The following is a 13,692-nucleotide window of genomic DNA, read 5'->3' as shown; positions in this document are numbered from 1 at the left end:
TCTAGTAATTTTTGTTGTTTGATATTTATAATTATTGTTGTAAGTTTATAACAGTTTGATAAATATTTCTGGAGTTTTCAAGTTAGTCAAAGTCCTTATTGTTAACGAAAGTCGTACTGTTCTTAAGAATTAAAATACCTCTTCTAAAGACCCCAACTTTGATGTGGACTAAATCTGCTACAGAGCATTTCCTAAGGACCACTAAATTAATAAAGAAGTGAGGATAAAGAAAAATCTCTGTTACCCACCCCCCCACCCCACCCCCCCCCCCCGAGAATTCCCCAGTCCCAGGAGGCAAGACCGGGAGAGCAAGTGAAGTCCTCCACACCAGAAATGGCTCATACCGGACTCTTGGGAGGGCTGGTGTTAGCCCTGCTCGTGGGTAGCACCCTAGAGAGTAGAGAAACAGCATGTACTGAGTGCTATCACCCTCTCGATGATGGGGAAAATCTCGGGTCTTTAATAAGAGTCCATAGCAACATAAACCACAGCTGTTTTAATCACTCCCAGTTAGCCACCTGTCAAGAAGATGGGAAAGTTTATTGGATTGCAAGAAATACAGCCTCGTTTAGGCAGTGTTTGCTTGGGGAATGCCCTGTAAGAGATGCCTAGTTCTGCTGCGAACATGAAGCCAACCAAGAAGGATTAACAGACCTAGTAGAAGAAAAACTAACAGTGGTAACCAAATTTTTAAAAAAAGAAGACTTAGAAATACCCCTGGGGAAAAATTTATTCATAGATTTAGTTGAGAGGATCAGTAAGGAGTTAAATTTAACCAACTGTTGGGTTTGGGGAAATACCCAAATGACAGAAATTTAACCTTGGGTTGGGATTAGTCTGAGACCACTAGAGAGACTAAAATGGAAACAAGTCGAACAAGAACCTCAAATCACAGGGCAAAGAAGGAAGGAGGAATGGGACTTAAAGTCAAAGGAATTGGTGAAGAATGTATTATGAGGGAAAAGGTCTAAGACCCTAGTAGGAAAAATGGCCTGTAAAAAATATCTAATAACAAAAGATTTAAGCACTAGGTGGATTCCCCGAGAGCCAAATCGATACTGGTCCATTGGGAAGAACGAAAAAGGGTGCATTTACCCTGAGGGGTACAGGCTGCATGAATGCGCCAAAAAAGGGATAAACCCCTTCTGGGGAATAAGAAAATTGTCCAAATACTGGGAATATCCCTCAGAAATAAAAGATGCATTTTGGGAAGCCCCAATTTGTTTTGGATTTGTAGAAGCACAGCATACACCAAACTCCCAGGAGATGGGGCAGGGAGTTGCACCATAGCAATCATTAAACCCGCCTTCTTCCTACTCCCAAAAGAATCAGGGTCAAATCTGGGAGTTCAACTACACGATGATTTAAGAAAAACCAACTGAAAGAGAAGAAATATAATTGACATGGGGAGTACCCAAAAATAGAAAGGCAAAATCTGGACCCCAGAAAAAAGACTTAAAACTTATGGGCCAGTCACTTGGGCCCAAGATGGGTCTTAGGGATACTGCACCCCGATTTATATGCTCAATAGAATTATCCGACTCCAAGCAGTACTAGAATTTTTTTCCACCAAAACAACCCTCACCCTTGACGACATGAGTAACCAATTAACCCAGACCAGAGCAGCAATCTCTCAAATTTGGCTTGCTGTAGATTATTTACTAGCTGATGAAGGAGGAATATGTGGCAAATTTATTTCCTCGGACTGCTGCTTAGAGATCAATGACAGAAGCAAAGTGATCAAAGACATCTCCAAAGAGATATGCAAGATAACATATGTCAGTACCCAAGAGTGGACTCCCCTAGTAGATACTAGTTGGTGGAAAAAAGCGGCTTTTATTATAGCTTGTGCATTAACAAGTTTACTGTTTCTACCCTGCCTATTCCCTTGCCTGGTTCGAGTAGTAACTTCCACAATCCAAGCACGTATACAAATCCCAGAAATGACCAATCAGAGACAAACTAGCATTATGAAGGTAGAGAGCCAAGAACAAGAACACAAAAACACCAAAAAGGTTTATGATTGGTACCAAAAATTGAGAAAACACTATTTCCGAGAGTCAGAAACTGCAAATTGATGCAGGCTGGAGCCTGATCAAAGAATTAGAGGGGGGAATTGTAAAAAATAAAGTTTCTAAAGGTTAATTACCCATTTCAATGTTAAGTTACACAGTTGTTTGTCAGAATGTTCTGTAAATGTCTCATAAGTTATGTAAGTTAATTAGTTCCTAGCTCGTATCCTGCCTCACCGTCGAGTATCGCCCTGCTGCTCCCTTTGTACCTGTCTTGGTTTTGAAAAGACAGGTGTCTGCTAAGGAGAGGCAGGCCTCTCTAGGAAATGAGGAATTTGAATCCTTCCCTCCGTGTTATTATAATTTGGAAGATTAAAAAAATAAAACTTTTCAGTCAGAGCTATGGGGAAAAGGAATAACAGTCCTTTACTAGTAAATATAACAGGACAGACAAAAACCAACAGCAATTATAACAATAGTAGAACAGAACCAAGAACCCCGAGGGCACACGGTGGAAGCTCCGGCGCTGATGGCTGGAAGCCGGGCGCGGTGGACTGTCCTCCGCAGGCACGGGGTGTCCTCGGCAGGCAGAGGTGGCAGTGCCGGAGAAGCTGCAGCGGCGGGACCCGGTCTCACCCAAAATCCAGCAGGATAGCGAAGAAATTCCGAATTCCTGGATACTCCAACAGATGGTAGAATTCCCAGGACCAGACTCCTTCGTTACCCGTGGACTCCAGAAGCCAGCCGTGGCCCGATCCGTGCTTCCCCCCCGGAAGAAGAAGAAAAAAAAAAAACCGCGAGATCCCCCCCACCCTCCGCTCTCTCCGGGAGCTTTTTTCCCTCCCCCAAAACTAAGTTATCAGTTCTTTTGTCCACGTTAAGCACTCAGCACTTAGTCTCCTAGCAACTTGGGAGGGGGGAAAAAATTCCACAGAGACTTAAACCCCAACATTATCCACCCCGAATTTTTTTCCCACACCAACATATTATATTGAACTTAAATCTTTAAATAATATACATATATATACATGTGAATATAAATACAGACACAGTCACAGTGTTCACCGAAAAACAAGGTCCCCTTGAGGTATGCAGCGGGTCTCTCCATCCCTTTGCATCACCCACCATGTGCAGCCAGGTCCCTGAGCAAAAACAACCCCAGGAGCGGGATTGTCTTTGCTGGAGGCAGAATTAATCCAAACAGTTTTTCCCAGCATTCCTCTCATGTGTACTACGGGAACTTTATCTCCATCTCTTGTTCCCAGGGGCTCAGATTGGGCGGGGCCTGCTCGGTTGGTGGAACCTCGAGTGTTCACTAACCAGGTGGCCTTTGCTAAATTATTCTCCCAGTTCTTAAAAGTCCCCGCACCCAGTGCCTTCAAAGTGGTTTTAAGCAGGCCATTGCATCGTTCAACCTTCCCGGCTGCTGGCGCATGATAGGGGATATGGTACACCCACTCAATGCCATGTTCTCTAGCCCAGGTGTTTATAAGGCTGTTCTTGAAATGAGTCCCGTTGTCAGACTCAATCCTCTCAGGGGTACCATGTCTCCACAGGATTTGCTTTTCAAGGCCCAGGATGGTGTTCCGGGCAGTAGCATGGGGCACAGGGTAGGCCTCCAGCCATCCAGTGGTGGCTTCCACCATGGTCAGCACGTAGCGCTTGCCTTGGCGGGTTTGGGGAAGGGTGATGTAGTCAATCTGCCAGGCTTCCCCGTACTTATACTTGGACCATCGCCCGCCATACCACAGGGGCTTCACCCGCTTGGCCTGCTTAATGGCAGCACACGTCTCACAGTCATGGATAACCTGAGAAATACTGTCCATGGTTAGATCCACCCCTCGGTCTTGTGCCCACTTATAGGTGGCATCTCTGCCCTGGTGACCTGAGGCATCATGGGCCCATCGAGCTAGAAACAACTCTCCCTTGTGTTGCCAATCTAAGTCTATCTTTGACACCTCTATCTTTGCAGCCTGATCTACCTGCTCGTTGTTTTGGTGCTCCTCATTAGCCCGACTCTTGGGGACATGGGCATCTACATGGCGGACTTTGACAGGTAGCTTCTCTACCCGAGCGGCAATGTCCTTCCACTCATCTGCAGCCCAGATTGGTTTTCCCCTACGCTGCCAATTGGCCTTTCTCCACCTGTCCAGCCAACCCCACAGAGCATTGGCCACCATCCACGAATCAGTGTAGAGGTAGAGCTTTGGCCACTTCTCTCTTTCAGCAATGTCCAGGGCCAGTTGAACAGCTTTGAGTTCAGCAAGTTGGCTTGACCCACCTTCTCCTTCAGTGGCTTGTGCAACCTGTCGTGTGGGGCTCCATACAGCTGCTTTCCACTTCCGGTTCATCCCTACGACGCGGCAGGAACCGTCAGTGAAAAGAGCATAGCGTGTTTCTTCTGCTGGCAGTTGGTTGTATGGTGGAGCTTCTTCAGCACGTGTCACTTGTTCTTGCTCCTCTTCATCCATGAGACCAAAGTTTTCACCTTCCGGCCAGTTTGTAATTATCTCCAAAATCCCAGGGCGATTTGGGTTTCCAATGCGGGCGCGCTGAGTGATGAGGGCAATCCATTTGCTCCATGTGGCATCGGTGGCATGATGGGTGGAGGGAACCTTTCCTTTAAACATCCACCCCAGCACCGGTAGTCGGGGTGCCAGGAGGAGTTGTGCTTCTGTGCCAATCACCTCTGAGGCAGCTTGAACTCCTTCATAGGCGGCCAAGATTTCCTTTTCTGTTGGAGTGTAGTTGGCTTCAGACCCTCTGTAGCTTCGGCTCCAGAATCCCAGTGGTCGGCCCCGAGTCTCCCCAGGCACCTTCTGCCAAAGGCTCCAGGACAGGCCATTGTTCCCGGCTGCTGAGTAGAGCACGTTCTTCACCTCTGGTCCCGTCCTCACTGGGCCAAGGGCCACTGCATGAGCGATCTCCTGCTTGATCTGGGCAAAGGCTTGTTGTTGTTCAGGGCCCCAGTGGAAATCGTTCTTCTTGCGGGTGACCAGGTAGAGAGGGCTCACAATCTGGCTGTACTCAGGAATGTGCATCCTCCAGAAACCTATAGCGCCTAGGAAAGCTTGTGTCTCCTTTTGCTGGTTGGTGGGGACATTGCAGTGATCTTATTGATGACCTCAGTGGGAATCTGCCGCCGTCCATCTTGCCACTTTACTCCCAGGAACTGGATCTCTCGGGCAGGTCCCTTGACCTTGCTCTGCTTGATGGCAAAACCAGCTTTCAGGAGAATTTGGATGATCTTCTCTCCTTTCTCAAACACTTCCATTGCCGTGTTCCCCCACACAATGATGTCATCGATATACTGTAGGTGCTCCGGAGCCTCACCCTTTTCCAGTGCAGCCTGGATCAGTCCATGGCAGATGGTGGGGCTGTGTTTCCACCCCTGGGGCAGTCGGTTCCAGGTGTACTGCACGCCCCTCCAGGTGAAAGCAAACTGAGGCCTGCATTCTGCAGCCAGAGGAATGGAGAAAAAGGCATTAGCAATGTCAATTGTGGCGTACCATTTTGCTGCCTTGGACTCCAGCTCGTACTGGAGTTCCAGCATGTCCGGCACAGCAGCGCTCAATGGTGGAGTCACTTCGTTCAAGGCACGGTAGTCCACAGTCAATCTCCATTCTCCGTCAGGCTTGCGCACAGGCCAGATGGGGCTGTTGAAGGGTGAGTGGGTTTTGCTGACCACCCCTTGGCTCTCCAGCTCACGGATCATCTTGTGGATGGGGATCACGGCATCTCGATTTGTCCGATACTGTCGGCGGTGCACCGTCGAGGTGGCAACTGGAACTCGTTGCTCTTCTACCTTTAGAAGTCCTACTGCAGATGGGTTCTCCGACAGTCCAGGCAAGCTATTCAATTTCTTAATGCCCTCTGCCTCCACAGCTGCTATTCCAAAAGCCCACCTGAATCCCTTAGAGTCTTTGTAATAACCATTCCGGAGGAAGTCTATGCCCAAAATACACGGGGCCCCTGAGCCAGTCACAATTGGATGTTTCTGCCACTCCTTCCCGGTCAGGCTCACCTCGGCTTCCAACAGAGTCAATTCCTGTGATCCCCCCGTCACCCCAGCAATGGAAATAGGTTCTGTCCCCACATATTCCGATGGTATCAGGGTACACTGAGAACCAGTATCAACTAAAGCTTCATATTTCTGTGGCTCTGATGTGCCAGGCCATCGGATCCACACCGTCCAATAGACCCGGTTTTCCCGTGCCTCTCCCTGGCTAGAGGCAGGGCCCCTCTAGCACCGGTCATTATTCCCCTCCTGAGCATACATGGTAGAGGTTCCTTCACGGGGATCTGACATATCATCCTCACTTCTATAATACCTGGCAGCCTGGTCGTGCGATGTCGAGGCTACCTTCATCTTAGTGGAACCCCCTCGGTTAGTGTTTCTCTCCTTGAGCTCACGCACCCGTGCTGCCAGGGCAGAAGTGGGTTTTCCATCCCACCTTCCCATGTCTTCCCCATGGTCACGCAGAAAGTACCACAGGTCAGCTCGTGGGGTGTACCCTCTCTCTCTAGCTGGGGGCTGTTGAGCTCTGACTCTGGGGCCCGTAACTCGCACAGGTGCCACATGGGAACTGTTCCTCCTCATCTCCTCCCTCACCTCCCTTATCTCCTCTGTCACCTCCTCCATCCTCTCCCTGAGTTCCTTAGCCACGGCAGAGACCTGAGCCTGCATTGGGCTACAGATGATACTCTCATAATTTCTAAGCTTGTTGGCTACAGAACCCACTGTCTCTCGGTTGGTATCAGGATGAATTGTTGCAATGTATGTGGCGTATTGAGATGGTCCTAGAGTTGCCAGATTCCACAGCATTTGCCCTGTGCACTTGACTTTGTCGGGGTCATTATCATGCTGTCCACCCCTCCCAAAGAGTACCTCCAATACCGCCACTTCTCTCAACTGTTGGATCCCTTCCTCAAGGGTCTTCCAGCGCATTCTATGATGGTGCTCCTGCATTCTGTCTCTGTGGACAAACCTCTCCCGTACACTCATTAAAAGCCGCTCCCAAAGGGAAAGGGGCCCTGGCTCCCTTACGAATACCTGATTCACACCTGAGTCCTGGGTCAAGGGTCCCAAATTCCTTGCCTCACTACTATCTAGCTGCACACCTGTACCTATAAGGTCCCAGACCCGAAGTAACCAGGCTGTATAAGCCTCACGTCCCCGCCGTGCAAGATCTTTTTGCAGATTACGGAGACTTTCATATGTCAGGGACTCAGTGATGATCTCAACCTCTGACTCCTCCCCGGGTTGTGAGGGCCCTCCTTTCTTATCCTTGTTGCCTGGGTGCTCTGATTTCACCTTATACTTCTTTGTTTCCACAGGGGCCACTGCTGCTGGCTGTGGCTGCCCCTGTGGTTCAGCTGGAACCTGGACGGTTGTAACGTCTGTGGGTTCTGCTGCTGCACCATCAGACTCTCCTTTGTTGGGGCAGGGGGAGGGTTTCCCAAGGTACTCCCTCAGCATCTGGCCCATCTCACGGATCTCCTTCACCCAATCTGGGTGGTTTATTCCTGAGGCAGGCTGTGGGACAGTGTCAGGTTGTGGGGCAGGGTCAGGCTGTGGGACGGGCTCAGGCTGTGGGGCAGGGTCAGGTTGTGGGGCAGGGTCAGGCTGTGGGACGGGCTCAGGCTGTGGGGCAGGGTCAGGCTGCGGGGCAGTGTCAGGCTGTGGGATGGGCTCAGGCTGTGGGGCAGCATCCTTATTCTCTAGGGTAGGTATCAGGGTAGTTATCCAGGTCAGTCTCCCCTTATCTCTAAATGCTAAACAGAACAGGCATACCAGCAACACCAGCCACTGTATGATGTCATTAACATTCAGAGATTTGAACCCTTCAAAGACTGGTGGGGTAGGCCCAAAGAGCTGGGTGAAGGGTTGTGAAAAAATTTCTCCTGGTGTCATTTCTTCACAGTAGGTACCGTTGTTAAAGTAACTCCAGAAACACACAGTTAGTGTATGATAGCCCTGAATCCATGTGCCTGCCTTCCAGAGGAAATTAAAAATCCACGATTTCCTCACTTCGTTAACCCATATAGCAAGATTGATGACAGCCACAGTAACCTTAGTTACAGGGCCCATGTTTAGAAAAGGGCCTGCAAATGGGAGAAATACGGCCACACCCACATGCCACCCAAACCAGGTTAAGCCAGACCACATGATATCCAGTACACAGCAATGTAGGCACTTAAGAACTGTTATTCCTTTTTCTCTCAATGCCCCACGATATGGGCGCCAAATTCTGTCTTGGTTTTGAAAAGACAGGTGTCTGCTAAGGAGAGGCAGGCCTCTCTAGGAAATGAGGAATTTGAATCCTTCCCTCCGTGTTATTATAATTTGGAAGATTAAAAAAATAAAACTTTTCAGTCAGAGCTATGGGGAAAAGGAATAACAGTCCTTTACTAGTAAATATAACAGGACAGACAAAAACCAACAGCAATTATAACAATAGTAGAACAGAACCAAGAACCCCGAGGGCACACGGTGGAAGCTCCGGCGCTGATGGCTGGAAGCCGGGCGCGGTGGACTGTCCTCCGCAGGCACGGGGTGTCCTCGGCAGGCAGAGGTGGCAGTGCCGGAGAAGCTGCAGCGGCGGGACCCGGTCTCACCCAAAATCCAGCAGGATAGCGAAGAAATTCTGAATTCCTGGATACTCCAACAGATGGTAGAATTCCCAGGACCAGACTCCTTCGTTACCCGTGGACTCCAGAAGCCAGCCGTGGCCCGATCCGTGCTTCCCCCCCGGAAGAAGAAGAAAAAAAAAAACCGCGAGATCCCCCCCACCCTCCGCTCTCTCCGGGAGCTTTTTTCCCTCCCCCAAAACTAAGTTATCAGTTCTTTTGTCCACGTTAAGCACTCAGCACTTAGTCTCCTAGCAACTTGGGAGGGGGGAAAAAATTCCACAGAGACTTAAACCCCAACAGTACCCATGATGGCAGATGCAAACATAAGACTCCCATAAGGCCTAGTATCTGGCAGAAGCTAAATGAGCAGACAAAAACCTCTAAAACCAATGAGCCCTAGTACCAATAAAGATCTAAACAACACCTTTAGATGAAGAAAACAGTAAAGAACGTCAGACCACCAACCAAAGCTTTTTGCCTTGTTGCCATGACCTGAACTGCACTTGATCAGCATGACACCCCTGGACCAAGAGCCAGCAAGTGTCTTCCTGGAGACTCTTGTGAGGCGAGAAGACCGAGATCCGCCATACAGAGATGGAGCTGATTGCCTCCTCCTCCGAGTCGCCACTGGAGCAGCAGCATGGTGCGCTGGGCCTCCTCTTCCCAGGCTGTTCTTTTAACAAAGGCTGAAATCACTCTGGAGCTGGTCTCCTGGCCCATTCATAACATGAGGCACAGCGGGTGCTGGCAGGAGGGGCTGCTCTGGCCAGCTGGGGGCCTCTGAGGAATGGCCAAAGCCTTGTGCTCTCTGCAGCTGGCCAAGGACAGCAGCGGGGCTGAACGGTTCGTGTGCCACCGCCAGCCCGAGATGTGGAGCCCTCAGGGCCCCATGCGAGAGGTGGCCCTGGGGTACAGCACCGGGAATGGGACAGGGAATAGGGAAAGGGTTTGGGAATGGGGACAGGGACTGGGAAAGGGGACAGGGTTTGGGAAAGGGGACAGGGACCAGGAAATGGGGACAGGGATCAGAAATTGGGACAGGGATCAGAAATGGGCTGGAAATACAAGACAAGTAGTGAGAATGATACTGGGAATGAGGGCAGGGACCATGAATGGAACCAGGAATACGGGACTGGGAAAGAGAATTGGGACAGGGACTCAGAATACGGGACTGGGACGGGGAATGTGTCTAGGAATGGGGACAGGGACCGGGAATATGGGACTGAGTCTGGGAGTGGGGACAGGGTCATGGAATATGGGAATGGGACCAGGAATGGGACTGGAAATAAGAGACAGGGACTGGGAATAATACTAGGAATGGGGACAGGTACTAAGAATTGGGCCAGCTATACCAGAATGGAACTGGGAATGGGACCAGGAATGGGGAGAGGGACCAGGAGTGGCACTGGATAGTGACTGGGAATGGGGACAGAGACTGGGAATATAAGAATGGAAATAAGAGACAGCAATTCAGAATGATAATGGGAATGGGGACAGGGACCAAGAAGGAGACCTAAAATACCAGACTGGGACTGGGAAAAGGACAGGGAATACGAGACAGGGACTGGGACCAGGAGTGGCATGGGGAATGGCACCAGGGATGGGGACAAGAATTGGTAATGGGGATGGGGACTGGGAATAGGACTGGAAATATGAGACAGGGACTGGGAATGATAGTTGGAATGGGGACAGGGACCAAGAACGGGACAGGGAATATGGGACTGGGAGCAGGAATGGGATGGGGAATGGAGACAGTGACTGGGATTATGGGAGAGGGTCCAGAAATGAGACCAGGGATGGGAATATGGCAACGAGACAGGGAACATGGAAACAACAATTGGAGAGAGAATATGTGATGGGGATTAGGAAGGTGTGACAGGAATCAGAAATGGGAACACAGCAACGGGACTGGGATCAGGAATATGGGAATGGGACAGGGAATGAAAAAATGGAAATGCAGGACTTGCAGCAGGACCAGGAGTATGAGAACACGGCAGGGAATCGTGACTGGGAATATGGGAATGGTAGCCAGCCAGAGAATACAGGACAGCTACAGGGAATGAGACCAGGAATGGGATCCAGACTGGGATGGGAGCAGGATGAGACCAGGAGTGGGGTGACACGGGAAAGAGCAGGGGGCAATGCAAGTAACAGCGGGGAGAGGGGGAACCTGGACAGGGGACACTGGGAACCGGGACGGGGGGACATGAGGACAGTTCCAGGGCAGGGGGTCCTTGATCAGCTGCCCCGGAACCTGTGCCAGGCTCTCCCAGAGCAGCTGGAGCCACTCGGCCTGGGGAGCCCAAAGGCCTGAGCAACCCCCAGTCCCTGCCAGGAACCTTCAACTCCCTGGCATCCAGCATCCCCCATATCCCCTGGAAGATCCCCCCATGTCCCCATCCTTGTCTTAGTTCAAAATCTTTATTTCTACCCCAGTTTTGGATGTTTTGAAAGGACGAAGAGAAATGAAAAGAAAATGCAGGCCATGGGGAGCCAGGAGGATGTGGAGCCCTCAGCCAGGTGTCCTCCCAACACGGATCACGGGCACCACGGATCACTGGGACTCTGCTACCGGGGTCACTGGGGTTCATCCAGCATGGATCCTTCCATGGAGGATGGAGCTGGAGCAGTGCATGAAGCTCTTTCTGCACTCAGGGCACTCACAGGGCATCCCTTAGTTGTGTGTGCGTAGGTGTTGAGTCAAGGTAGAGCTCTGGGTGAAGCTCTTGCCACACTCGGAACACTTGAAGGGTCTCTCCCCGGTGTGGATGCGCTGGTGGTCGATGAGGGCAGACTTCTCCCTAAAGCCCTTCCCGCAGTCGGGGCAGCGGAAGGGCCTCTCATCCGTGTGAATCCGCTGGTGCCTGAGGAGACAGGAGCTGGTCTGAAAACTCCTCTTGCATTCATCGCAGTGGTAGAGCCTCTCCCCAGTGTGGATCATCTGGTGGCGGATCAGGTGGTAGCTCCGGCTGAAGCGCTTCCTACACTGACCACACTCGTAGAGCCCCTCCCCGGTGTGGTTCCTCTGGTGGGCAATCAGGGTGGAGCTCCGGCTGAAACTCTTCCCACACTCCCCACACTCATAGGGCCGTTCCCCCGTGTGGCTCCTCCGGTGGGAAATCAGAGTGGAGCGCTGTGAGAAGCTCATCCCACACTCGGGACACTCATAGGGCCTCTCCCCGGTGTGGATGCGCCGGTGGATGAAGAGGGATGAGTTGTTCTTGAAACACATCCCACAGTCAGGGCAGCGGAAGGGCCTCTCATCCGTGTGAATCCGCTGGTGCCTGAGGAGACAGGAGCTGGTGGGAAATCTCTTCTTGCATTGATCACACTCATAAGGTCTCTCCCTGGTGTGGTTCCTCTGGTGGCGGATCAGGCTGGAGCTCGAACTGAAGCTCTTCCCACACTGCCCACACTCATAGAGCCATTTCTCTGTGTGGATTCTTGAGTGTCGGATAAGGGAGGATCTCCACCTGAAGCTCTTCTCACATTTTGAGCACTTTTGGGGCTTCACTCCATCATGAAGCTGCTCAGGAACTCCCAGCTCTGAGTTCTGGTCATCTTCCTGGCCCAGGGTGGATCTTTCTTCCTCAGATCCCTGTGATTTGTGTTTGCAGCCCATCCTAATGTGAGATCTCTGGGGCTTTTCCTCCCCGTTGGATTCCTGCGCTGCGGAGCCGCTCAAAACGGCCTCTTCCATGAGGTTCTGCCATGGGGATTTGTCCTCCCTGGTCTCCATCCTCAGCTCCTTGTCTGGGGGAGGAAGGACAAGAACAGGATGGGATTTGCCTCCGTGACACAGGGAAGGGGAAGGAGATGTCCTGCATCCAGGGGCCAGGCTGGGCTGGGAGATGGAGCAGCAGAGAGCGGGAAAGGGGCACTGACTTCCTCCTCACCTGCCCGGGGCTCCCAGATCATCTTCCTCTCAGCGTCCTCATCCATTGGGCCGAGGTTTAGGAATGGGAATTCCTAGTTTAGCAGGGAAAGCAAGGGCTGAGCGTGTTGGGTTTGATGGTCCCGATGCTCAAGTGCAGCTGCAGAAGTCAGCGCCCCTTTCAGCCTCGGGGAGCCTGGAGCCCGCTTATGTCCAATCTCCTCCCACCCCTCCACGCTGCCGTGGGTCCCCCAGCTCCGGGATCGCCCCTCTGCGCTCTCCCCGCTCCGCGGCTCCCGCGTTCCGCCCCGGCTCTCCCGGCGATCCCCAAACCCGATATCGCCCCGCTGCCCGCCGGTACTGGGCCATCGCCACATAGGACCCCCCCCCAAGATACCTCCAGGGCCATTTCCGGCTCGGTTTCGGGGTCCTGCAAGATCCAAACATTCCCTGGCCCGAAAAAAACTCACCCAGAGACACCCCGATGGTTTTGCGACGAGCTCCCCCTCCTCACTCACCGGCGGGCTCCGAAGGGACAACTTCCTCCCGCCCCTCCTGTTCCTACTCCACCTCTGTCCCTCCTATTCCTGCTCCTCCTTTTCCGGCCCCTCCTGCCTTGGCTTGTCTTCTTCCTCTCCCTCCTCTTCCTCCCGCTCCTCCTCCGCTCCCAGCACGGCCCGGGCGGTGCCGACACCTAAAAGCAGCCGCGCTCTGCCCTGGGGTGGTTCCAAAGCGGCCCCGCCCCGCGCGGCACTGGGAGCGATACTGGGAGCACCGGGAGCGATCTTGAAAGCAGCGGAAAGGAATTCGTAGCACTTCTCTTCCCAGTATCGCTCTTACTGGGAGCACTGGGAGGGAACTGGGAGCAAACAGCGCCCGGAGGCGGCTGCAGGCGGGGAGGGGCGGTACCAATCTAGAGGGCGTGGTTATGCAAATACAGGAGCGATGGCGCGCTGTGATTGGTGGGCGCGAGCAGCGCGGGGTTTCCCAGGTCAGGTGAGGGCCGCAGGGGCGCCGGAGCGATGGCGGCGGCGTCTGGTGAGGGGAGAGGGGACCTGGAATGGAGAGGAGGATGGGAATAGACACGCGGATGAGAATATGGGAACGAGACAGGGAAGATGGAAACAGCGACAGCAGAGAGAATATGGGATGACGATTAGTGTTCCAAAGTGT

The 13,692-nt window shown here is 52.1% G+C and overlaps 1 protein-coding gene across 5 annotated transcripts; it reads right to left on the bottom strand.

Annotated features, from left to right (window-relative positions):
- Nucleotides 1-285: 285 nt before the first annotated feature.
- On the bottom strand, nucleotides 286-13,406 carry LOC120764607 (zinc finger protein 239-like). 5 transcript variants are annotated; one of them, XR_009208567.1, is made up of 4 exons: nucleotides 12,990-13,406; nucleotides 12,542-12,614; nucleotides 8,949-12,398; nucleotides 286-2,281 (listed from the first exon to the last, which is right to left on the bottom strand). XR_009208567.1 is itself a non-coding variant. In XM_058423844.1 (3 exons), the coding sequence occupies exons 2-3, from the start codon at nucleotides 12,585-12,587 to the stop codon at nucleotides 11,320-11,322; spliced, it is 1,125 nt and encodes a 374-aa protein (XP_058279827.1). In that variant the 5' UTR covers nucleotides 12,588-12,614; nucleotides 12,990-13,406; the 3' UTR covers nucleotides 8,815-11,319. The 5 variants fall into 5 exon arrangements, 3 of the variants coding, with proteins under 3 accessions (XP_058279827.1, XP_058279828.1, XP_058279829.1); XR_009208568.1 differs by having other exon boundaries at nucleotides 13,038-13,406; XM_058423844.1 differs by lacking the exon at nucleotides 286-2,281 and having other exon boundaries at nucleotides 8,815-12,398.
- Between the last annotated feature and the right edge of the window lie 286 nt (nucleotides 13,407-13,692).

This window comes from Hirundo rustica, chromosome 32 (assembly GCF_015227805.2).
Source record: "Hirundo rustica isolate bHirRus1 chromosome 32, bHirRus1.pri.v3, whole genome shotgun sequence".
Classification (NCBI taxonomy): Eukaryota; Metazoa; Chordata; class Aves; order Passeriformes; family Hirundinidae; genus Hirundo; species Hirundo rustica.
This window is presented reverse-complemented; position numbering and strand designations above follow the sequence as displayed.

Excerpts from the sequence above, each read along its gene's own strand:
- LOC120764607 (XM_058423844.1), bottom strand. The coding sequence starts at position 12,587 with ATGGATGAGGACGCTGAGAGGAAGATGATCTGGGAGCCCCGGGCAG. Across the intron at positions 12,399-12,541 it reads GATCTGGGAGCCCCGGGCAG|ACAAGGAGCTGAGGATGGAG; the intron begins GTGAGGAGGAAG and ends TTCCTCCCCCAG.